This window comes from Squalius cephalus, assembly GCF_949319135.1.
Source record: "Squalius cephalus genome assembly, chromosome: 20".
NCBI lineage: Eukaryota > Metazoa > Chordata > Actinopteri > Cypriniformes > Leuciscidae > Squalius > Squalius cephalus.
The window spans coordinates 4,438,792-4,465,344 of record NC_137141.1 but is presented as its reverse complement, the minus strand read 5'-3'; the positions used below and the strand labels follow the sequence as shown (position 1 = coordinate 4,465,344).

The following is a 26,553-nucleotide window of genomic DNA, read 5'->3' as shown; positions in this document are numbered from 1 at the left end:
GACGGTTAGTATATAACCGTGAGACCGACGGTTATAGTTGAACACCGTCATTAGATCTCTATAACCGCCAAAACCGTGTTATTAAAATATTTTTTACAAACATTTTTTTATCATAGAGAATGTTTAAATACTAATTAAAAACAATTGTTAACAGTCTGTTTCATTAATGGTCTACGTCATTTCCAACTGTATTTGATTCTTTGCCAAGTACCAACGCAAGTTTTGTTTTGTAAATCGTCAGACATGATTTTTACCACTTCATTAAGTTTTTCTTTGTAGAAAGCCTTCCTTTAAAGTGAATTTCGTTTTGTACAAATTGTATCTTAATTTTAATAAATGTTTCATCAACCAATTGCATGTATTTAAAAAATAAAAAGCAAATACAGCAGACAATATAATAACCGGCGCCGGTGCGGCGCGTTCACTTGCATTGCATTGTGAACTAGAGCGCATCTCATCATAAATGACTGAAACTCAGCGTAGGCCTATGCCTCATAGACTACAAGAGCATTAAATATCTTTTCTGCATCCTTTCTAGAACAGACAAGGGCTTTCTTGCGGCTCACATCAGCAGAGCATTGCATCGTCCATAGACCGCAAAACAATCACACGGGCGGGTGCGTCTTTGAAATTTGGTCAAAAAACGTTGGTGCAGATGATGAGTGCGGTTGCGGATGAAATAATACCCCGTCCACGTATCTGTATCGATAACATTGAACACTACACAAATATTATTATTATTTTTTTATTTAGGCGATCAAGTAGCTAATCAGTGTCTGCTCGTTTATTCAAACTAAGTTGTCCTATAACAGACGAACGTCGCAACCCGCGGCAGCAGTTATGTTACGAACCGTCACATTTGACTCACTTCATAACCGTCATCACCAATTCTGAAACCGGCACACCCCTAGTTTAAACTGATAAGACTTAAAGAAGTGAAAATGATCAACTTTAGTTACGATGCAATGCTGGCCCGATTGTGCAAGTGACAATTCCGTCATGTCCCGACCCCTAAACGCGAGAGTGTAGTTTCGACGCTTGCCTTGTCCAACTCATTTTGAGAGACGAGAGAGAGAAGACGCAGCGCCGCTGAACACTCACGCGGTTCGTGAAATTGCGTCTTTGTGAAAGTTTTTAAATGATTGATTTGATTTTATAATCTGTGTGGATTCATTTAGGCTACTCAAACAATCTACATGCTAAAGTGAATCAATGTTTGTGGGGGAATTTCCCGCATTATAAGTGGTAGACCTGCGGGAATTATTAAAATACTCATTGAAGTATTATCTGTTATGTTATTTTAATAGTTAAAAAAGTACAATAAATGTTCAAATTTCGATGTTTTAAGAATGGTTGAAAGGTTTATTTTTAATAAATGCAACACGTTCCCAAAGTCATGTGAAATAATCGTGTTACATAATCATGATTTCAATACTGACCAAAATAATCGTGATTATGCTTTTTTTCATAATCGAGCAGCCCGAGATGAAGGCGTGACATAAAGAGCATCTCACCATCTTGATCTCCCAGTTGACGTTCCACTGCTTCATGTTGCTGAAGCGCCAGGTCTTGATGGCGTCTCCTGTGCCGGCATCCATGCGGATCAGTCTGTTGTAGGTGATGCCGATCAGCTCATCTTTCTTGCCCCCCTGAAACCTAATTTGATGAACTTCAACAATTAACAACAGAAATATAGAGAAAAGGCAGGTTCAATCTTTATCCGACTAGATTATGTGAAGAGACAATGAGAAGAAGAAATTAAAGATATAGTGGCGGACATATTAGGGAAATTACTTCTTAAAGTGATAGTTTACCTAAAAATGAGCATTGTCATCATTCACTCTCCTAATGTCGTTCCAAAACTGTGACTCTCTTTTGAGGAATTCAAAGGGCAAATTCTGAGGACACGCGATTACAGTTTTGTAATAACAATAAATGGGGACTGAAACTTTAAGCAGAGAAGTGCCATATAATGTAATCTTTGTTAGTCTTCTAAAGCTATATGAAATCATTGTGTGAGGCTGAAATGTAGTTGTTATTCACTGGAAATCTGAACCGGCACTGAAAAATCAGATCTTTTCAATCAATTGGTTTATCTGGTTCAACACACTTAAGCCCTATTCGGACAGGATTGGCTTTACAAAGGTAGATGGAGTAATGTAATTTTACCACAGGACGTCTGTAATAGTAACGGGATAAGATATCTCTGTAAAACTAGCAGAAGTGGGAGAGTAACTCGATTTACACATCGCCGTCACTCCTGTCGTCATGTGTGTGTTACGCTGCTTCCTGATATAACGTGCGCAAACAACCTATATTTATATATATAAAACAGTTATGTCCGGTCGAACTATGTATTAATTAACTTCAGATTGGATTGTGTTGGTAATAGGCACTTACCTAACGCTAAAAGATGTTTCGTGCCTCTAACAAGTGCTGTCGATCTTCTCTCTGATCTGAATGGTGTGTGGAAAACACTTGAGTTTTGCCACAGACTCGTCCCAGCGTCTAGAACGCAACTGATGCTTCTTCAAGCGTCTCCATACTTGAAAAGCCACGGGAAACTACTTTTAAACAGGAAATGACGGAATATTTATGTACATATTTACAGCGGGTCTATTCGCACGGGATTAGTATTACCTGAGGTAATTTTTCCGGACCTTTTTACTGAAGGTAAAAGTCGCCGTAATCTTTGCTGACATTGTCTGTGATGATCACTGAGATGCACTTTCAGACGGGACTAAAATCACTGAGAAACTCTGGTGATTATTACTCAACCCCACCTCTCCATGTTACACTAGTCCCGTCCGGATAGGGCTTTAATCAATGATCTCGTTGCAGCGTTTGCCAGCTCTTTTGGAGGAGAAGAATAACTACATTTCAGTTTGTTTCTAACACAAATCTGTCATGACTTCAGAAGACTTGGAAAATTCTCCCTAAGTTTTTTCCTTAATTATTCAAATTCCTTGGCTTTAGCTTCCACACCCTATTATGACGAAATATATTATGTACAATGTTTAATGTATTAGTATTATGCCATGTCCAGTGTTGTGTGTAACGCGTTACAAAGTAACGCGTTACAGTAACGTAACTACTTTTTCCGGGTAAAAAGTAGTGTAACGCGTTACTACTAAAAATTTGGTAACGAAACGTAGTTCCTTTTTCAATTCGGCGCAACGTTACTTTTCCCATGGATATATTTGACAGCGACACTGCCTCAGCTGCGCGCTTGAGAGAAGAGAACTGTTGAGAACTGAAGAAAACAAATTAGTTTCATATTTATGTTTAAATTAAATAAAATAAAAATTTTGTGTGAAGACATGATTTTGACCACTTTATTAAGTTTGTTTTTGTAGAAAACCTGTATTTAAAGTGAATTTCGTTTTGTATTAATTGTATCTTAATTTTAATCAATGTTTCATATTTATGTTTAAATAAAATAAATAAATAATTAATTTAATCTATGTTGATTATATGAAAAGTGAAAAGCATGAGTAAGATCATAATTTTGTGCAATATATCGGGAGATAAATGGAGTGGGCAGACATGATTTAGACCACTTTATTAAGTTTGTTTTTGTAGAAAGACTTTCTTTAAAACGAATTTCGTTTTGTATTAATTTTATCTTAATTTTAATCAATGTTTTACCAACCAATTAATTGCCTGAATTTAATAAGTAAATATAGCATGCAAAATAATCATGACGGCACCAGCGCGTGAACTGAGCTTGTCTCCATACTGTAAATGAACACGAAACTCAGATAAGCTATACTTGTCTCACAGACCTGAGAAATATATAGAAAGCTTGAATATGTGTACTTTTAAACAAAATATTTTTTTTTTCTCTCAAAATCTCTTTTTTTTCTCCTACTCCCTTGATAGAGTGAGTCGTATGTCTGAAAACTAAGCTTATGTCTTCTATATCAGCCATTCCCAAACTGTGGTCCGCGGACCACTAGTGGTCCGTGAGGGTACTGCAGGTGGTCCGTGGAAAGGCAAAATAAAATATAAAATAATATATATTTTTTACCTTCATTTTACTAGGAAATTCCCATTAAAAAAAGTAAAAAGAATATGTAGGCCTATATTGATATAACATTTTAATTAAATTGTCAAGTTATTGTGTGATTACTAAAATAGCCTAGTGGTGTTCTGCCGTGACATTCAAGTTCAGTGCCGTTAGAACCACAACATTGGTTCGGTGGATAGGCAGCAACAGGTTCTCTGAAGAGAAAAGGGCAGAGGCAAATCTCAGTATCACATCACACGCATAGCCTTTAATGGTGCGTTCACAACGGACGAAATTTCGCTTCAAACTTTTGTTTTTACGCGCGTCAATTTCGCTCTTGACGCGCGAATTGGTACAAAGTGGTCAAGCGTATCACTAGACGCGGCAGGCGCGAATTTGACATAATGATCCCTTTTTTAATTTGACGCGCTATGAACGCACAGTGGCATATAGGCAGTTTATATGAAACGAAATGTTAAATGGAAAGAATAAGGCCTGTTATTATTTTAATTTCCAGTTAGTTTCTTGATTTCGCGTTTCTGAAATGTTTTGCGGATGTGCTGTTAAGTGGACAAACTCAAGCCTAGGTAGGCTACTTTTTGAGGACTTGTAAAACTCTGAAGATTAATAATCCCCTAAAATCGCCAAAGGTTTTGAAATGTTGACTATATTCCAGTGTTCTTATTACTGTATAGATTTCATACTCTATTGCTATGGAAATAAGCATGTTGTTCAAATGAACCTGATTATGCCCTCGGGCGCTTCAGTAAATAAATATGTGGCAGCCGTTGTGTGCAGTAAACTTTCTTTTAACAAGCCTGTTGTACTGATGATGACCAATGATAGTTTTAGTGCTAGTAAGCCTATTTAGAGGTGCGGATTAATTCAGGTAGGACTCTGAGACATATTTTATTATGAGGTGGTCCGCGAAAATTCTTGATTACAAATAGTGGTCCACACACACAAAAAGTTTGAGAAACCCTGTTCTATATCATTTTGTCCTATGCTATCAAGACGCGATTCCACCGGTGTTAGAGAGCAGGAGCGCTTTATTGGCTGTTGCCGAAATTTAAAGTTCAGTGGATAGGGGGAGCGGAGCGGAGAGAAGTGACGCGGGCGAGCTGCTCATCGCGGAGTGTCGCACTCTACCCCATGATGCAGAGCCGGCTGAGAATAAAAGTTGCCGCAGACAGCAGCGCCAATGAGAAGGACTTTTTTTCTTTCGAAATTGGTACTATTTTTTATAATAAAGAGCACAAAATAATTACCTGTTATGTCCTCCATTGTATAACTTTATGTCTACATATTTAGGAACAGATATTGGGTTCTGCCCAAAGTCAAGCAACATAAAAGTAACGTAAAATTAACGAGTAACGTAAAAAGTTACTTTCCAAACGGGGTAACTAACTAAAGTAACGGATTACTTTTTAAAAAAGTAACGAGTAACGAGCAAACACTACTTTTTAAAAGTAACTTCCCCAACACTGGCCATGTCTTAATTAACTTAATTAACATGACTACATTTTAACACTCAATTTTAAAGTGCCCCTATTATGCTGCTATTTTAAAGGTTCCTAATTTTGATATTCCTACAATAGATTTTCATGCATGCAAGGTCAAAAAACACTTTAGTTTTCCTCATAATATACATAGCAGCATCAGCTCTATTCTCACAGAGTCTGAAATGGTTCAGTAAAGATTCAGTCTCTCTAAGCCCCTCCTTTCTGAAAGCCTGCACTGCTCTGATTGGTCAGATGACCCAGTCTGTTGTGATTGGTCTACTCTGCTCTGATTGGTCAGATGACCCAGTCTGTTGTGATTGGTCTACTCTGCTCTGATTGGTCGGATGACCCAGTCTGTTGTGATTGGTCTACTCTGCTCTGATTGGTCAGATGGCCCAGTCTGTTGTGATTGGTCTACTCTGCTCTGATTGGTCAGATGACCCAGTCTGTTGTGACTGGTCTACTCTGCTCTGATTGGTCAGATGGCCCAGTCTGTTGTGACTGGTCTACTCTGCTCTGATTGGTCAGATGGCTCAGTCTGTTGTGACTGGTCTACTCTGCTCTGATTGGTCAGATGGCTCAGTCTGTTGTGACTGGTCTACTCTGCTCTGATTGGTCAGATGGCTCAGTCTGTTGTGACTGGTCTACTCTGCTCTGATTGGTCAGCTGGCTTAGTCTGTTGTGACTGGTCTACTCTGCTCTGATTGGTCAGATGGCCCAGTCTGTTGTGATTGGTCTACTCTGCTCTGATTGGTCAGACGGCCCAGTCTGTTGTGATTGGTCTACTCTGCTCTGATTGGTCAGATGGCTCAGTCTGTTGTGACTGGTCTACTCTGCTCTGATTGGTCAGACGGCCCAGTCTGTTGTGATTGGTCTACTCTGCTCTGATTGGTCAGATGGCTCAGTCTGTTGTGACTGGTCTACTCTGCTCTGATTGGTCAGATGGCCCAGTCTGTTGTGATTGGTCTACTCTGCTCTGATTGGTCAGATGACCCAGTCTGTTGTGATTGGTCTACTCTGCTCTGATTGGTCAGATGACCCAGTCTGTTGTGATTGGTCTACTCTGCTCTGATTGGTCGGATGACCCAGTCTGTTGTGATTGGTCTACTCTGCTCTGATTGGTCAGATGGCCCAGTCTGTTGTGATTGGTCTACTCTGCTCTGATTGGTCAGATGACCCAGTCTGTTGTGACTGGTCTACTCTGCTCTGATTGGTCAGATGGCCCAGTCTGTTGTGACTGGTCTACTCTGCTCTGATTGGTCAGATGGCTCAGTCTGTTGTGACTGGTCTACTCTGCTCTGATTGGTCAGATGGCTCAGTCTGTTGTGACTGGTCTACTCTGCTCTGATTGGTCAGATGGCTCAGTCTGTTGTGACTGGTCTACTCTGCTCTGATTGGTCAGCTGGCTTAGTCTGTTGTGACTGGTCTACTCTGCTCTGATTGGTCAGATGGCCCAGTTGTTGTGGTGATTGGTCTACTCTGCTCTGATTGGTCAGCTGGCTTAGTCTGTTGTGACTGGTCTACTCTGCTCTGATTTGTCAGATGGCTCAGTCTGTTGTGATTGGTCTACTCTGCTCTGATTGGTCAGACGGCCCAGTCTGTTGTGATTGGTCTACTCTGCTCTGATTGGTCAGATGGCTCAGTCTGTTGTGACTGGTCTACTCTGCTCTGATTGGTCAGATGGCCCAGTCTGTTGTGATTGGTCTACTCTGCTCTGATTGGTCAGACGGCCCAGTCTGTTGTGATTGGTCTACTCTGCTCTGATTGGTCAGATGGCTCAGTCTGTTGTGACTGGTCTACTCTGCTCTGATTGGTCAGATGGCCCAGTTGTTGTGATTGGTCTACTCTGCTCTGATTGGTCAGATGGCCCAGTTGTTGTGGTGACTGGTCTACTCTGCTCTGATTGGTCAGATGGCCCAGTCTGTTGTGATTGGTCTACTCTGCTCTGATTGGTCAGACGGCCCAGTCTGTTGTGATTGGTCTACTCTGCTCTGATTGGTCAGATGGCTCAGTCTGTTGTGACTGGTCTACTCTGCTCTGATTGGTCAGATGGCTCAGTCTGTTGTGACTGGTCTACTCTGCTCTGATTGGTCAGATGGCTCAGTCTGTTGTGACTGGTCTACTCTGCTCTGATTGGTCAGCTGGCTTAGTCTGTTGTGACTGGTCTACTCTGCTCTGATTGGTCAGATGGCCCAGTTGTTGTGGTGATTGGTCTACTCTGCTCTGATTGGTCAGCTGGCTTAGTCTGTTGTGACTGGTCTACTCTGCTCTGATTTGTCAGATGGCTCAGTCTGTTGTGATTGGTCTACTCTGCTCTGATAGGTCAGATGGCCCAGTCTGTTGTGATTGGTCTACTCTGCTCTGATTGGTCAGACGGCCCAGTCTGTTGTGATTGGTCTACTCTGCTCTGATTGGTCAGATGGCTCAGTCTGTTGTGACTGGTCTACTCTGCTCTGATTGGTCAGATGGCCCAGTTGTTGTGGTGACTGGTCTACTCTGCTCTGATTGGTCAGATGGCCCAGTCTGTTGTGATTGGTCTACTCTGCTCTGATTGGTCAGACGGCCCAGTCTGTTGTGATTGGTCTACTCTGCTCTGATTGGTCAGATGGCTCAGTCTGTTGTGACTGGTCTACTCTGCTCTGATTGGCAGATGGCCCAGTTGTTGTGATTGGTCTACTCTGCTCTGATTGGTCAGATGGCCCAGTCTGTTGTGATTGGTCTACTCTGCTCTGATTGGTCAGACGGCCCAGTCTGTTGTGATTGGTCTACTCTGCTCTGATTGGTCAGATGGCCCAGTTGTTGTGGTGACTGGTCTACTCTGCTCTGATTGGTCAGATGGCTCAGTCTGTTGTGACTGGTCTACTCTGCTCTGATTGGTCAGATGGCTCAGTCTGTTGTGACTGGTCTACTCTGCTCTGATTGGTCAGATGGCTCAGTCTGTTGTGACTGGTCTACTCTGCTCTGATTGGTCAGCTGGCTTAGTCTGTTGTGACTGGTCTACTCTGCTCTGATTGGTCAGATGGCCCAGTTGTTGTGGTGATTGGTCTACTCTGCTCTGATTGGTCAGCTGGCTTAGTCTGTTGTGACTGGTCTACTCTGCTCTGATTTGTCAGATGGCTCAGTCTGTTGTGATTGGTCTACTCTGCTCTGATTGGTCAGATGGCTCAGTCTGTTGTGACTGGTCTACTCTGCTCTGATTGGTCAGATGGCTCAGTCTGTTGTGACTGGTCTACTCTGCTCTGATTGGTCAGATGGCTCAGTCTGTTGTGACTGGTCTACTCTGCTCTGATTGGTCAGCTGGCTTAGTCTGTTGTGACTGGTCTACTCTGCTCTGATTGGTCAGATGGCCCAGTTGTTGTGGTGATTGGTCTACTCTGCTCTGATTGGTCAGCTGGCTTAGTCTGTTGTGACTGGTCTACTCTGCTCTGATTTGTCAGATGGCTCAGTCTGTTGTGATTGGTCTACTCTGCTCTGATAGGTCAGATGGCCCAGTCTGTTGTGATTGGTCTACTCTGCTCTGATTGGTCAGACGGCCCAGTCTGTTGTGATTGGTCTACTCTGCTCTGATTGGTCAGATGGCTCAGTCTGTTGTGACTGGTCTACTCTGCTCTGATTGGTCAGATGGCCCAGTTGTTGTGGTGACTGGTCTACTCTGCTCTGATTGGTCAGATGGCCCAGTCTGTTGTGATTGGTCTACTCTGCTCTGATTGGTCAGACGGCCCAGTCTGTTGTGATTGGTCTACTCTGCTCTGATTGGTCAGATGGCTCAGTCTGTTGTGACTGGTCTACTCTGCTCTGATTGGCAGATGGCCCAGTTGTTGTGATTGGTCTACTCTGCTCTGATTGGTCAGATGGCCCAGTCTGTTGTGATTGGTCTACTCTGCTCTGATTGGTCAGACGGCCCAGTCTGTTGTGATTGGTCTACTCTGCTCTGATTGGTCAGATGGCCCAGTTGTTGTGGTGACTGGTCTACTCTGCTCTGATTGGTCAGATGGCTCAGTCTGTTGTGACTGGTCTACTCTGCTCTGATTGGTCAGATGGCCCAGTTGTTGTGGTGACTGGTCTACTCTGCTCTGATTGGCAGATGGCCCAGTTGTTGTGACTGGTCTACTCTGCTCTGATTGGTCAGATGGCCCAGTCTGTTGTGATTGGTCTACTCTGCTCTGATTGGTCAGATGGCCCAGTCTGTTGTGATTGGTCTACTCTGCTCTGATTGGTCAGATGGCCCAGTCTGTTGTGACTGGTCTACTCTGCTCTGATTGGTCAGATGGCCCAGTTGTTGTGGTGACTGGTCTACTCTGCTCTGATTGGCAGATGGCCCAGTTGTTGTGACTGGTCTACTCTGCTCTGATTGGTCAGATGGCTCAGTCTGTTGTGATTGTTGACCACTTAGAATCAATTCTTTCGTTTAGGAGACAATACATCCATTTATCTGCACTTTGATCTTTGAAACTTTTCAGACCTTTTACATTCACAAACAGCTGTATTACACACTACATGAAAGATAAGATGCAAAAAAGCATAATGAGGCACTTTAAGTTTGAATGATCAAAGTTTTAGACCTTTGATTTATATGCATCATTTACCCATGATAGTGATTCACATCATCAAATAGTAATTAGGCTACATCGAACTGTTATAAATTGAATTTTACAGGTTTCATAATTTGCAATAAATCACCACATAACAAATTAATAACTCTACCTACAACTACTACATCGAACTTTACCCACATACATACAGTACACCTCATATTCTATATAGTATGTAAAATCATTACATACTATATAGAAAATCTGAATTGCTTCATTGTTTATATTGTAGCATAATTTAAACTACATTATTGCCCAAAGATATATTTAAAGGTGGATATATAGTTCATCCAACTTTCCCACATACATAAAGTACACTCACATTAAGCAATTTAGCAAATCTGAACTGCTTGATTGTTAATATTGTGACTAAGATGTAAACGATATCATCACCCAGCTCTAAATGAGACTGTTAGGCATAAAGCTATTAAGATATTATTAACAATAACAACATGATTGTCTGTAAAGCTGCTCTGAAACAATGTGTATTGTGCAAGGTGCTATACAAATAAACTTGACCTGACTTGATACTTTTATTGTCTTTTTTTGAAGCCCGAAAGCGTCAGTCCCCATTCATTTATATCCACAGAAGAAAGGTGGATGAAGTCGGATGGGTTTGAAACAACATCAAGGCAAGTCAAAGATGAAAGAGCCTGATTTTTTAAAACTTATTCTTTTTCTTCTGAGACCAAGTTTCAAACAGTAACATGTCCTAGAGCTTTCTATTTCTTCAACGAGGAATTCTGTTGTTATTAGCCGACAATCATTTAATCAAGATATCTGACAGAAACATCGGGTTTTCTAGAAGAAACTTACTTGGCAAGGAAATGGGTCATCCCAAACTCCGGCAAGGACTGCCATGCCTGTATGAAGCGCATCTTGGCCTCAATGAGGCTCATCTGGGCCACATTCTGATGAGCTTCCAGAATACGGGCGGAAATCTGAGGATAATGCATATGTGAACATTAATAAACAAGTGCTACAAGCAATCATAACTTAAGCAGGAGTACAGAGTGAGCACATAGACACTGTCGTTAGGAAACAACCCCAGAGAAGAACGCAACACCAGACACTTTAATATGAAACTGCCGTATCCAATCACCACTAACATCACTGTGAACATATGAGACGCCTCCTCTTGTTCAAGCAACCGTTATGGTCTGTTATACATGCCACTTAACATACATACACTGAAGCCATTGCAATCCCAGCTACCATTGTTTAGTCCCTATTTTCCCAGAGCATGAAACATTTTCACATGAAGAAATGAGTGATGTCACTGGAGCCTCCCACTGATCGATGACTTGCTTCATAAAAGCTTCTCTCAGCTGCGGATCAGCTGACATGCTAAAAACTGCCTAAAAGGGTCTTTCAATTACATACACAGAGGCCCCTTTCAAAAAAACATTTCTGTAAGATTTTAAACATCCTATTAGACAAATAATGCGTTGATTACAGTGAAAATTATGGAGCCCCAACGGGAACATAAGAGATGGGGATAAAAAATAATAATATGGGAAGAAAACTTTCCATTCGCTCGTGAAACTATTGCGTTCCCCCAAGAGACGTTGCGTTCTATCACAAAAGATTTGCAGATAATTTTCATCCCATCTCTTTTTTTACCGTCACCATGTCCCTTTAGGAGCTGCAGGAAAAGGCATTGGGCCCTATCTTGCACCCAGCGCAATTGACTTTGTACAGCGACGCATGTATCATTCCTATTTTACACCCGCGCACAGCGGACTTTTCCCTCCACAGACGCACGTCGGTAAATTAGGGAATGAACTTGCGCTCCCGGGGGCGGTTCATCGCAAAGAGGAGGCGTGTTCCGGCGCAAACGTTCCCTGGTGCTATTTTGCAGTTTCAGAAAACAATTCCGCCACTAACCAGGAAAAACCTCGTCTAAAGTCAGTGGCGCGTTGTTCAGATGCTATTTTAAGGGCGCATGCTTGGCCATTATGTAGCGTGTGCACAACGCACACACACTTTGCTTCTCTCATCTACACACAGACGCAGCAGTTTTCATTTTTGCAAATCATACATTATTCAGACCTGCAAACTCCTCAGAGTAAAAAAGGTGACAGTGTCCGGCTGGGGGGGGGGGGGGGGGGGGGGGTATATTTTATAATATACAAATATATTCACATTTGTATTCAATATAACACAATACAAATGTGTTATATTCTGTTATTAAACAGAAATTTCATGTTTAACCCCATGCAACAAGAGATTAACACGTTTGCCAAATTGCTTTATGTTACACTTACTCTCGCATCAGCTGTTGTGTAAACAGTAGGGGTGTAACTGTTCACAAAATTCACGCTTCGATATGATACACTTGTGTCACGGTTCGGTTTGTTACATTTTTGATACAGCAAAAAGAAAGAAATACCAGAGAAATTTCCTGGATTTAATTTTTTTTTAATCTTTTTTTTTAATTAAAACTAACATCATAAAGTATGACATTTTTTTACTTTGAGCAATTCTGGAGCTATAATTGACTCTTCTTAGGAGCATATAAAACAAAACAGCTCCTTGGAAAAAATATTGTAGTAGTTATAAACAAAGGTTTATTTTAGTTCAGAATGATTAACATTTGAGGGCAGCAATTGTATTCATAACATTGTCAAAATAAAACCGACGTAATGTTACTTGAAGGCATTGTAGCCTACTATTCCTGCCAAACTTACATGGTTGCAGTGAGTGTTACTACGTAAATCCATGGTGAATGTTGCTGATCTGTGGACGCTGGATAGTTCATTCATGCCACAATGTTTATTCCTGGTTTCCACGTCAGTGCTGTTTGATCCGTTAATAACGGAGAAATCTGAATGTTTCTCACTAGATCTCGCAGCGATGTTATTACTTCTGTGGCGAATTCAAACGCTTTCTTTACTGGATCTCTTATTAGCGCTATGTAGTAACAGTGTCGCATGATCACGATCGGCTCGCGCTGCACTGGTCCAAACTGATAAACGGTCCTTCAACCACACAATAACGAGCAGTTTCGTTCCGCTTGCATTACGTTTGCCATTTGATGTTGGACAATGTTGTGGTCGCGCCGGCGGATTATGAGCGCGCCCACCACGCGCAACGCGCCTACATTTGAAATAACGTAATTATTCCCCCCCCCCCCAAACAAAAACTCTCCGGTTCTACGCGATTCACGTAAATGACCCAATTGACCAAGAAAACGGCCATTGTCGCCGAAAAGCGACAAGTTTGCAGGTATGATTATTACAAGGAAAAATATTCCACATGAGGGAAATCATTGTGGTGTCCATGAAGATGTGAAAAATAGGCATAAATCTAGCTTACACATTTACCCAAATTATCATACGCCTGTTTAACCGAAGCTAATTTGGGTGTGTTTCTCCATCCCCAATGTCACTTCTCTGTGTTTTACGGCCCTGACGAGAACGTCGGTCTCCTCGGCTGTGAACCGCTCCTGGCGCGCGTCTGGCAAATCCGCCGTTATAATAGCAATCCGCCATGGAACAAGCGCGCCTGCTCTTAAAGGGAATGTGAGATGACGCTCTGATTGGTTTATTTCACGTTACGCCCAAACCACACCTATGAATAATGAAGCTACTTCAGACCAACACATTTTAGATTTGCGTCGAGCGCAAGAGTCATTTATCCCGCCGGTATAATAGCAACAGCGCCCAAGATCCGCCCACAAAGTTACTTGCGTTTCGCGTTTGATACTTGCGTTTCAGATCGTTAAAATAGGGCCCATTGTGTCATCTAAATAAATATCACAAAACAATAATTGTAATAATAATGATAATAATAATAACAATATGATTATATTTAGGGATATAATCATGCCTGAAATGCTAAAAAAATAACAAGGCTGACAGTTTTACAGTCTAATCTGATATCATAAGCCTCAAAGTCATGAGACTACAAGTTGCTTCTAAATTCATTAGAATATTTCTAAAATATCCATAAAATGAGTGCTTGTACATTATTTGAGTGTTTACAGCATTCATTCACTCAACACCATTCAGGCAAACAGCTGTTCATGGGGAGACACCAGTGACTCAAAACATGATCTTTAAATAATAATAAAAAAATGTAAAAAACGTGAAATGCAAGCTTGTGAGTTGAGCTACAGCAATAAATGGTAAAAGTGGTTAATAGAAGGATTACTGAAATAAGACACAGCACCAGTGTTAGTGAGTCACGGACATTTACCAGCTGTCAAACGAGTGACTTACCAAGTCCCTGACAAAGCCAGGCTGAGGAGTGTGGAAACAGGAGGAGGGACACACAGAGGAAACAAGGGAAAAGCAAATAAATGAACAATGCAGCAAACAAGCAGAATAACAGAATCAAAACAACCGTTAATGCACAGAGAGAGAAGAGGGCAGGGTGCACACATCAGTTTACAGCAGGAGAGCAGAGGAACACATTAGGTCCAGGCGGATCGACCGTACACACCTGAGAGATCCTGCTACACCACTGACCCCAGCAGAAGACGAGTCTACTCTACAAACTCTGTGGCGGCTGGGCCATCCTAGTGTAGATTCAGCTTTACTGATTATAATGGGTTTAAGCTGTTTATGCACTAATGTAAGACTGATTCATCTTATGGTTCATTATGTTGGCTTGACAACACATCTTTTCTAAAATTCTAGTGGACTTCCAAACAGGCCCAAATTTCCATGAACGTTCATTAGTCAAAAAAGGGCACTTTTCAGAGGTCTAATATCTTCTTTTTTTTTTTTAAATAGGTTTCTTAGTCCAATGGTGTCTAAAGTAGTCTAATATGGTATTATTTTACTGAGTTTGTATTGGTATATATGACTTTCTCTGAGTAAAACCTCAAAGCCTTGTTTGAAAGTTTCAGATATCTTTTAAAAGCTTGGTCAAGCCAACATCTAAGTTTGTTATCAAGCTTCACTCTTCTAGTTTTTCTATATCTCTTGGTTTGCTCTTTAAGCTCTGAATAAAAAAATATAAAACTAAAGATATAAAATAAATATAAAAAATATTTTTGTGCTGAGAACAAATCGATTCACTTTTAAAAGTCTGGAAACAGGATTTTAAAGATATAAAAGGGGTCCAAAGTTCATGGCTGAGCTGTAGTTTATGATTAACCTGAACATTTCTCATCCCACACACACCCTTGACTCCACAAGGCGGCGCCACACACACTTAAAACCCAATGCTACTGGAGAGACCTCTGAAATCCCCCAACATTTGGATGAATACATCCGCTTTGTTGGTCCTGTTAAGATAAAGAAGTCGGGAAGTGAGAAAGTCATCTATCCTTGTTTCCAAAAGCAAGTGCTTTCTATCCCACGTGATCTGGGAGTAAAATCCCAGAGGAAGCCTTTGAAGAACAGAATCTGAGCTTGCATTGCAGTGTTCAGGAATCCTCTGAAGTCTTCTTCCCAGACTCCCTCTCCACATTACCAGGCATGGCTTGTTTCCTGTATGTTCTTCCCGCCTGTTTCTGAAGACCCCACCCCAACTCCTCAAAGTTTCTCGCAGCTTTACGCTGGTGGGGGGGCGGGTGAGATGAGGACGGGAAGCCCACCATCCCCCAGCATCACAGGGGCTGGATTGAGTCCAGGGCCACTGTAAGACGACACCAGCGGCACACACACAGGAGCGCACAGTCTGAGGACTCCCACACACACTCCCTCCCCACATACTTACTCTTTGCTCTTGTTTTTCAATCAAGTATTACCAAAAAACATTCTTTTGAAAAATTTCACCAATGCAAAATTGTTGTGTTTGGCTCATGCATTTAGAAAAAGCTGACTACTTTGATTTCATTTGTGTAAGAAAAATGACCATTTAGGGCTCAGTGATATATTTCATATTTAATATACTGCTGTTTATAACTATGTATTAGGGGTGTAACGGTACACAGAAGTCATGATTCGTGTGTAGCCTTCCTGTTCCTTCCAACGCCAAGGTCATGGGTTCGATTCCCAGGGAAATCAAGAACTGATAAGAATGTAAATGTGAACCTTGAAATGCAATGCAAGTCTCATTGGATAAAAGCGTCTGCCAAATGCATGAATGTAACTAAAATGATTCGGTACGTATCACGATTTTGGGGTCACGGTTCGATACATTTACATGTTCGGCCCCGACACGACTATGGGACGGGATAAAAATCACAGCCAATCAGAAGAGCGCTCTTTCGGCAAGCTCCCGGCACTCGCAACGAAATGGATAAGTAGCCAACATAATCAAATTCATGAATATTACACCATTTTAACATTATTAATAATACAGGGCTGCCAACTCTCACGCATTCACCGTGAGACTCACGCAATTGACACTTTTCACACGCTCTCACGCCACACATCCATTTTCTCACGCACAGAAAAATTGCGAAGCAAAGAGGTACTTTAATATTAAACTAATTCTCAGCTCTTAGATTCCGTCAATTTTATTACGAAATTCAGACAAAAATACGTTTGGCGCTTGTAAATGTGACGTGACAGATCGCTGAGCGCCTCCGTTCAAGTGCACGTGAACCGATCATCTGTTGCTTTTTTATTTAAAGATGCAGTACAACTTACCGAAAGTATACATAATATCGACCAATTAGTGTTTTTCAACCACGGAAAGAGGTCAGTATATAACAGCAGGAGAACAATTATGTCACATAACGTTACATTTACCTCAGGAAAGACATTTAATGACCATAGCATGTTAATTGAATAGAAAAAATAGCTAGAGAGGAGATTTTGCTGAGCACTATATTACATATTTATTATATTTTTACTTATGTCATTAAATAATTGTTATTATAACAAAAACTGCATTATATTTAATTTAATTTGTTATTTTTAACCTTTAATAATACCAGCAGATTGGGCCCTCTGTGTTTACAGCATTAGGTGAGATTATTTTTTAAAATAAAATTTAAAATAAACATGTATCCAAATTAGTCAATATTGAATCAAAATCGGAATCAAATCACAAGAATGGAATTAAAATCTTGACATTTTTGTCAAGCAATAATAAAAACTGTATCCTACCAGTCATTGTACCATGTAAACATTGTAACATGTTGTCACTAAACTTCATACAATTCTATTTAGTTACCAAATGTTTTGACAATCACAATTACACTTATTGTGATGCAATATTTGTTTTTACATACACCCCCCCCCCCTAAAAAAAAAAATCTCACTCCAAGCTAAACTCAAAAGTTGGCAGACCTGATAATACATAATGAGTTACTGAAACAATCGTTGTCAGAATACACTCGTCTGTTAACAAAGGGCTGACAGTTTGAGCGTTCTTGTTCACTTTTATTTATTTTGAAGATCTGAGGTGAGTTGCTTTCAGTACGGCTATAAAAAAACAATGATATTCAAACTCATTTTGAAAGGATGCCGCTTTCTGAGAAGCTTGTAGAGAGCGTCACAAAAATTATTTTGAAAACTCAGCGTATAGGCCACTAGCAAGCTCTTGTTTAGGGTTCGTGAATGGATCATCTCTTCTTCTGCTCTTTTTCCTGTTGTTGCATTAGCGTGCGCCCCCTTCTGGACTGGAGTGTGGATCGCCTGTGACTGACTGTATGCACGGACGGTTCGGGACGAATACATGCACCGCTACACCCCTACTATGTCTCGTTATGTACTGTCGGTCTCTCTGCCTTCAGTTCTGTCTGTGTTCTGCGCTGCAGTGGCACACCGATCTCTCTCGGAGCCTCAGCCTCTCATTTACCTGCTTGTTCTTGTATTTCTTCAGGTATCGTGGAGACACCAGACACTCAGGGTTGATGTCGGTGGTGATGGGCTCTATGATCTGAGGATCAGGATTCATGTGCTGCATCTTCAGGAAGGACAGAATGTTCTGGACCTCCAGGTTGTAGGAACTATCAGCCATCGTCTTCCCCTTAGAGGCCAGACGACACGCTGCCATCCACTGGGCGTACTGCTTCTCCTGAGAGACGGGGGAGAGACCGCAGCGTTATTTTACTGTCACTGAGATACCATTACAGTTCTTTTAAAGCCCCCTTGTGGTAAAAAAAAAAAAAAAAAAAGCTTTTAATGTTGTTTATGTGTCTATGTGGTGTTTTTAATATGCTTTAAGACAAACCATGTGTAAATTCATAAGTCGACAGCATTGCTGAGTATTTTCTCCTTAAAACTGCAGTGAACCAAAGACAGTCTCAAAAACACGCTTTGAAATCGCTGGTGTTTCTGACGTCACAAACTACCTTGTAACCAATCAGATCAACGTGTGATCGTCAACCAGTGGATCTCTGAGCTGAGTGAGTGAGTGGAGGCGGGGCTCATTTGCATGTTCATAGAACCATGTATACTAAATGAGGCGAGTGTCGAGTTACATTCAAGATATTTTAAAGCGTGAAGACATTTTTTCCAGGAATTTTTGATTTTTTAAAATATGTTATTTTGGTGATCAAAGATGAGCTTTAAAGGGGTCATGAACTGGATTGTTTTATTATTTTATAATGTTGCCTGGGGTGCCCTTATAATGTTAGTATTATTTTTACATCAAAAATTGTCATAATTTATAAATAAAAGCCATTTTTCCAAGCCTGATTTCAGCCTTAGATTTGAACGCTCTGTTTTAAGGGGCGTGTCTGCTGTGAGACTGCAGTGCAAACGCCCACTGCTGTGATTGGCTGACATGCTTGCATATGAAATAGCTAGTATTACATGAACTCTCTCCAAAACTTTTACTACGTTTTTACTATTACAGCTATCGAGATTAACAAATCGTGAAAAGTATCGTTTAAAGCATTATATTTAAATCTATTCCATCACATGAAAGGTTGCAGCATGATGAGCACTGAGCAGATGACAGACAGTCTGTTGATCGCGTGAATAAAGATCTTATCATTGCAACGCAATTTTTGCACTCTCACAAATGCTTACACCAAATCACAATGCAAACACGATGTGAATACACAGTAAGAGCTTCGTTGTGTAGTGTAACAGTGTCATTATGTCATCACGAGTTTGGTAAGCGTCCAGATAAGCTCTCGCGGCTCGCGCTGTGCTGTTTGATTGACAGCTTGGGCGAAAGGGATCGTTCTTTGATCGCTTTCTGTAGGCTATATAATTTAATAACAGTTTAAAAAAAGATTATTTTCATAATACTACGAGAAATGATGTGAAGTTGATCGTTTAGTCACTGATGCATAAACAGTATTGAACGATTTTAAGAGAAAGATATCTGAACTTGAATAATTACACAGAAATCACTGATCGCAGATCAGGCATTAGAGTATGGTTACTTACATGTTGCTGGCAGATCCGTGTCGGGAAATTGTGATTGACTGATTTAATAAAGTTTAACCATGCTGGAATCCGAAGGAAGCTTATGCAGACTGTCTTCTTCCACAAACAGGCACTGCACAATATTTAGTAAACAGCATGTTTATTGCTTGGAAGTAGCTCGATCCGGTTTAGCAATTATCATGTCATCCTATGTTATTTAGCATGTTTGGGCGAATCGGTGGGCGGGGCTAAAGAGGCCGTGTTGAAGTAGGCGTTGATCTTCTTTTGTGGAGGCGGTGTTTTATCCTCTTTGACGTCATAGTTCCCCACTTTGAAAAACGAGTCGTTTGCTGAGCCTGATGTCTATAAAAGCTTTTATTGGACTAACAAGGTAGTTTTCAGTTCTGAAACTTACAGGATATTATTATAGTATGATGATCTCTTATATGTCAAAAGCTCAAGGAAATTTTGATTTCTCAGTTCATCACCCCTTTAAGGGATACAATTAATGACTACAGGGGGATGTTAATATTTTAAATTAGTTTTTATTTTTGTATTCTCTCTTTTTATTTCAATTTTAGTTAAAGTTCTAGTAACGTTGTTTTTTTGTCAATTTTAGTAGTTACAGTTTTGTTTTGTTTTTTTATGTCTATATAGTTTTTATTAATTTTGATTTCAGTTTGAGTTATTTTAGCACATCAAGTTATGGTTATTATCGTTAAATAAAACTATTAAAAAAACTTTTCTGTTAATTGAAATAAAGCTGAAATAAAAATAAAACCATATTTGAAAAACTAAATGAAAATTAGAAATGTTGCCTTAGCAATAAACTGAAAGAAGTTTGAGTTGAAACACTAAAATAATTAACTTGAAATAAATAAAAACTTAAACGAAACTAAAATAACTTAAAGGGACTGTAAGTAGGAATTTCTCCCATCTAGTGGTGAAATTGTATTTTGCATTCAAACGAATAATGCTCTCCAGCGCCTCACTTTTTCAAATGCGCGTTGCATCTACGGTAGCCGTTATGTACCAAAAAGCTATGACAGGATGTCTTATAATAGCACTTCGAGTTTTTCATCGGGTGAACAGGTTTGTTATTTAAAACAAACTGAAACTTGAAACAACGAAAAAAAGAATGTTACAGTATGAATTACTGACTGTGAAAAACATTAACTACGGTAATTAGTAGTAATGCCTTCTTTACTCGTTATATTTTTTGAAGTACTTGCATTGTTAGATATCATCATCATCAGAGCCTTCTCTAACGTTACTTTACTCAATAGCTGCTATTCATCAAAGAGCCTGTTTAACTTTTACTATAAATGTTCTTCTGTCTATATAATAAAGTACTTCTCAATATAATAAAAAACTTATATAGTTTTTTTTCTGTCTATATAATAAAAAACTTCTCTAATGTTACTTTACTCAATAGCTGCTATTCATCAAAGAGCCTCTTTAAAGGGGGGGTACCATGGTGTTTCATGTATTCAGAGTTGTTTACAGTGTTAAAGAGATGGATTCTCATGTTAAACATGGGCAAAGTTGTAAAAAAATATTTTGGACGAATAACGGAGAATTTCTGTGCTGAAAATCTTACTTCCGGGTTGGTACAAGTTTCGGCTGGGTTTTTTTTTATCGTGGATCTAATGACGTAGATAAGAGTGGAACTCCTTATATGAGCATTTCTCTCGGAAAAGCTCGCCCGCGCGCACGTCGACTAGAGGAGAGCGAGACCGCGCACATCAACGCGCTTCAACAGGAAATCATCGGCGCCAGCGCTGCATAGGATTTGTTCAAGAATGTCTCCAAAAAAGTGTGTATTTGGATGTGAGGGAAAGCTTACCGTGTCCAGCTTTCCAAAGAACCCAGTGTTACAGGAACAGTGGATGCCGTTTGTTTTTCCGGGGCAGCAACGGAGTGTAGGAAGTGCGGTTGTGTGTTCTGGCCATTTCAGTGACGAATGTTTTATTAACAAGGCCTCGACGCTGGATTTGCAAATCGTTTGCTATTAAAACGTGGAGCGGTCCCAGTGATAAAAGACCCCATTCATGTAAGTACAACTGGATCAGATTTCTGTCTTTTGCTGGAAATCAAGCGCTACCGCTTGACTCTATAGCTCCGCCTCCAGGACCTCGGCTTTTTCCGGAGAGAATCGGAAAGCTGTATTTTTCTTTTATAAATTTAATAAAACTAAACACTTTTTGGAGATATTAAGGATGCACTACTACTCTATAGGTACTCAAGATTAACATGAGATTAGGTGAAACTGTGCATGTTATGTACCCTATAACTTTTAACTATATATGTTCTACTGTCAATATAATAAAGTACACAACCAAGCAATGAAAAAAAAGCTTGTAATTAAGACCGTAACATTGACTTACCTGTCGAGAAGAAAGCAGGCAACTTCAGGGTCTCTTTTGAAAGCTTTCTCCTGCATTAGCTATCCCGACATTAACCCTTGTTTTTGTAATCTCCGGTCACGTTTCCTTTTACGGTCTATTTTGGACTTTTTCGACGACGAGGACTCCTTATCCTGTGACTCATATGTATGTATGAATGAACAGTGTATAAATAACCGTGCAGTGCATCCTTTTAAACTTGCCGGTGCAGTGACAAGCGCCTCTCACTGCTCTGCTCCTCCGCTTCTGCTGGCTTCAGTCACGTGACGCTGGTTCTGAACGAAAACGCGTTGTGGAAACGCGTTGGCCTAGTACTTTTTGTCCCTCTCTGCTATTATAGTTTTTCAAGATGGCGGAACTACATGGAAGCCTCCGTGGACCTACCCGTCCTATGTATATAAAGATAATAAATTCTTCGTTTACGAGGATTAGTCTGATCATTGGCATAGGTATTTGTACACCATTGAGGGCATATTTATTAATACAAATATTGATTTTAGATAATAAAATACCTAAAAAGTTACACACAGTCCCTTTAAATAGCAATATAAAAGTTTTTAAAAAATTTAAATCTGCAGACTGACACAGATTTTCGGCAACTATTTTTGACTCGTCCAGACTGCAAATCTGAGCAAAAGTCGTGTAGTGCATTCCAGGCTTTAGCCGACTAGCTGAAATAAAATACGTTTTTTTAAGTTTTATGTTATTTCAGTTAACGTTTATTTTATTTCAAGTAACGCTTTAGATTTGTTTAAACCCTGCTTAGTGGCGCTGTGAGTCGGGTCACATTTTGTATAATTACTTATTAAAGACAAGTGAAGATGTGAGGTGATTTACTGTACAATAATGAATGGCATTCAAAAGAAAAGCATGTCACTCACGATATCACACCGCAGCCAGATCTCATTCATGCCATCTGCTACAGGAATTAGCAACTTGATGTTGAATTTCTGAGCAGAGATGTTCACATCTGGTGTGACTTCACAGCCTGCAGAGAAACAGCGGATGAGAAACAGTGCATAAGTGGCAAACACGCTTTCTAACGGTGCCTTTTCATGTGTGTGGTTCACCTCTCAGGTTCATCTGGAGCGCTGGCGTGCCGTGCGCCTCCTCGCGGCTCTTATAGCAGGAGATCGTGATGTCCTTGAACGTGCACCAGTACTGCTTGTATCCTTTCAGAGTGAGTTTCTTTGGTCTGAGGTATAAGCAAAAGTTAGGGCAATGACTTCATGAGAGATTACTCTCTTCTGCTGAAAGAAAAGATCAGCTCTTCGACATGTACTCTTTAAATTAAAGGCCATTAGGGTAAAAAAACTAAACAAATATAAAAACATGTCCTTCAACAAAATACGAGAACATTATAAAAAGCTGCAGTGTAATTTCTTTGGCACTAGCGCTTCAAACATTTCTCTTGGCCTCCCATTGGTTGGTCAAACAGGTCTGGTCCACTCACAACATTGTTTGAGCCAATATTATGTCACATCAGACACATTTGGACACCTCAAAACAATCACTGGAATTCATTTTGTTGCCAATAGTGTTGTGGAAATGACACCATTTACACTTTAAACAGACTAATGTTGATAGACAGTCTATATGCTAAATATGGCAACAGGCCTTGTTTTATTTTGTTTTGCTTTACACTTATAAAGGCATACGAGACCAAAAAAACTCCACATTTTTCCAATTTCAACTCACTTGAAGACTTTTATATGGTCGGCCAGTTCAGGAATGGATGTGATGTCACCCTGAGAACACAAAGTGCATTAATAAAGTTATAAATAAAGTTGTCAAAACCTTACAGACTTACAGTCTGTTATGATTAAACTCCAATTTGATCTGCAATATAATGCTATCCAATCACTACATTCAAACACGGAGGAAACGACTATTTTATAATCCTTTATTTGAATTTGCTCTAATACTTAGAGACTTTACTCGTATTCATGCGATATATAACCTTGTCAAATTCTAATGCTCTTTAATGTGATATGTTGTTTGTATTTGCATTTCTTTCACAAAAAAAATGGTGAGACTTTGAAATATTGCACATGTATACAGATGGCTTGTGTGCTCCACTTTGTGATGATGAAACGTGCGTCAGAATGACATGATGACACCATTTTTCTGCTTCATCACTCCTGATCAACTTGTGTTGTTTTACTTGTGCTGTGTAAATAAAGTGGCTGTTGCAATGCTTCAGTACCAGCGTGTTGGACGTCTTTCCTCCCTCTAAGGTGATCTCCAGGTCTGAGAGAGCGGCGTCAACCTCGTCGACCTCCTTCTCACTGTTGTTCATGTGATTGTCTGAAGACATGATGGACAGCTTGTTGATGTGGTACTGCAAAGAAAAACACAAAGTCGTGCCATTTATTAATTCACATTAAATCACATTGTAAATGATCTATTGCAATATTTAAAGGTACACTTAAGGCTGGGCGATATATCGATATAAAAAATATATCGATATATTTTGAAATGCGATATGGAATTAGACCATATCGCATATATCGATATAGTTCAAATTGCTCGGAGCGCACCGCACACTCTTCAATTGCACGCGCAAATGCGGCAGCGCGCGCTGTGTATCGCTTCACTGTAGGCTATATAAAGTGCAAAAGAAACTACGAGCATGCAACGCCGTTACGTTGTAAATTACACGAAATAAAAGTAATGCAGGTATGATTTTCATTCTATTCACCAGGAGCAGTTTCCATGTTTCATTAACAGTTATTGTTAATATTGTGTATTCACCATGGTAACTGTCGTTCTTAACCCCAAAATGCCACTTTATTTTTCTTTGTGTTATTTTTTAGATTTTTAAATGACTGTAGTGGCTCATACCACATTGTATTAACAAAAACTAGTTTGGGACTGCTATTTAATAGCTTTAGCATAGGCCTACTGTTTATTTATTAGTAGCCTACTAGTCTTTACTAGTCATATTCTTACAATTTATGTTAAGTAAAGGGGGACAGTACTTGTCATAATCGTGCAGCCCTAAGGTGAAGAAACCTGTTTATAATTTATTCATTTGATTTTGCAACTGTTCACTGAAATAGCCAGTTTCAATAAAACTACTTGTGACATGTCATATTTGGCTTTGACTTTGACTGAACATTTGCTCTCACTTTGCGGAAAAAATATCGGGATATATATCGTATATCGATATTCAGCCTAAATATATCGGGATATGACTTTTGGTCCATATCGCCCAGCCCTAGGTACACTATGTAACTTTTGCAACTGCATGCATCTTGCGAAAGAACAAGAGCAAGATGAGTTCATAATATACTCATTCATTATATCAATTTTGGACAAAAAGTTACATAGAGTGCCTTTAACATCTAGCATTTTCTCACTTAAAACTGAATTTGTCAAAGCAAATTTTAAAATGTTTACATTTATAACTTTTATGTGTTTGTGAATTCTAACATTTATTTAGTATTTTCATGAATTGGTTTTAACCTGTATACACAATGTCCTAAATTTCAGGACAGCAATCACTGCAACTCATTTAAAATAAATGTACAATTAAATGGCTAATACAATATTTATTTTGACTTCGCGAGATGGACAAATATTTAGCAATGTTCCGTTTTGCATGCAACACTTTTATTGAATGATTTTTCCAATTAAATAAAGTAAATTTGTCACTAAAATGTTAAATGTCCAAATATTTTAGAGATTTTAAACTGTTATGCATTTGTGAAATTTAACATTTATTTCATATTTGTTTTCAAATGTTCATGATTTGGTTTTCAATGGTTTTCACACATGCTGCAATTATAATAATTTTATAATAGTTTTATTAATATTTTGAATTAGCTTTTTTATATATTAGTTTTTCTTTTCGTGTAAATTTTAGTCATTTTTTTTTTGCCATTTCATTATGTGCTGTTGTCCTTGTATTAGTTTTTATTTATTTAGTTTTAAATATTGCTATTTAGGTTTAATTTATTTTTATTTCAGTTTTAGTTTTTTTCCCCATTTCCAGTTAATAATTGTAGTGCTTAAACTTATTTCAGTTAAATGCCAAGGCAACATTTCTAATTTTAATTTAAGTTTATAAGTATTATATGAAGTGAACTAATATATTATAACTAATATTTATATTTTATTTTAGCTTTATTTCAATTAACAGAAATGTTTTTAATAGTTTTGGTTCACAACAATGACCCTGCTTTGACCTCATGAGATGAACAAACAACATGTTTTGAAGGTGAAGCAACTTTATTTTCTGTACGAGCTCAAAGCCTGTGACTTCTTTCTTCTATTAAAGTAAGCGGTCAAGCGATCCCCGTGCTACTACAGCGAACAGCTGGACTACAGACGCACATTCACTGATACGTGCAAACGTTTGCTGATGACAGCTCCACTTTCAAAATGGAGGCCGGAAGGCATTTTCATGTCACCATTTCTCTGCTCGGATAAGAGTGGTTAGTACGTGAATGACATGCCTATTTCTCTCAACAGTAAACAGACTCGCTATAACGCCGGCTAAACTTAGACCTGCTGATGTTTGATGTTGACGAGCTCTTCTACCCAGAGACACGGACCATGAGCCAACCTCACACAGGGCATATACAGGAATCATGGAGTTAAATTTCAGACTCTTTCAAGTTTCCATTCATTTTAAGACCTCATCGCCACTTCAAGTTTTTACAACGGCGACACTTTAACTTACATTTACTATTTATTGATTGTAAGATAGCACAACTAAACAGTCTTAGTAGTTTTGTGATGATTCCTTATCAATGCAACATAATTCAGAAGGGTGGGAACGAGGCAAAAGATAATTAATTGACAAATTAATAC

General features: G+C 39.5%; 1 protein-coding gene and 1 long non-coding RNA gene across 5 annotated transcripts in view; one reads left to right on the top strand and one right to left on the bottom strand.

Annotated features, from left to right (window-relative positions):
* fermt2 (FERM domain containing kindlin 2) overlaps positions 1-26,553 on the bottom strand; it is a 90,932-nt gene that overhangs the window by 3,751 nt on the left and 60,628 nt on the right. For 2 of the 4 annotated variants that reach the window (XM_079853189.1, XM_079853191.1), the window contains 8 exons: positions 23,942-24,076; positions 23,434-23,483; positions 22,806-22,930; positions 22,617-22,723; positions 17,808-18,026; positions 14,327-14,347; positions 10,920-11,044; positions 1,515-1,656 (listed from right to left, as the gene is read on the bottom strand). In XM_079853189.1, coding sequence (XP_079709315.1) covers positions 1,515-1,656; positions 10,920-11,044; positions 14,327-14,347; positions 17,808-18,026; positions 22,617-22,723; positions 22,806-22,930; positions 23,434-23,483; positions 23,942-24,076 — 924 coding nt within the window. The remainder of the gene's footprint in view (positions 1-1,514; positions 1,657-10,919; positions 11,045-14,326; positions 14,348-17,807; positions 18,027-22,616; positions 22,724-22,805; positions 22,931-23,433; positions 23,484-23,941; positions 24,077-26,553) is intronic. The other 2 variants (XM_079853192.1, XM_079853190.1) reach the window with 1 other exon arrangement.
* Positions 19,903-25,236, top strand: LOC307148046. The gene is made up of 3 exons (XR_013819404.1): positions 19,903-20,246; positions 22,279-24,157; positions 24,960-25,236. It is a non-coding gene; the product is annotated as an uncharacterized lncRNA (long non-coding RNA).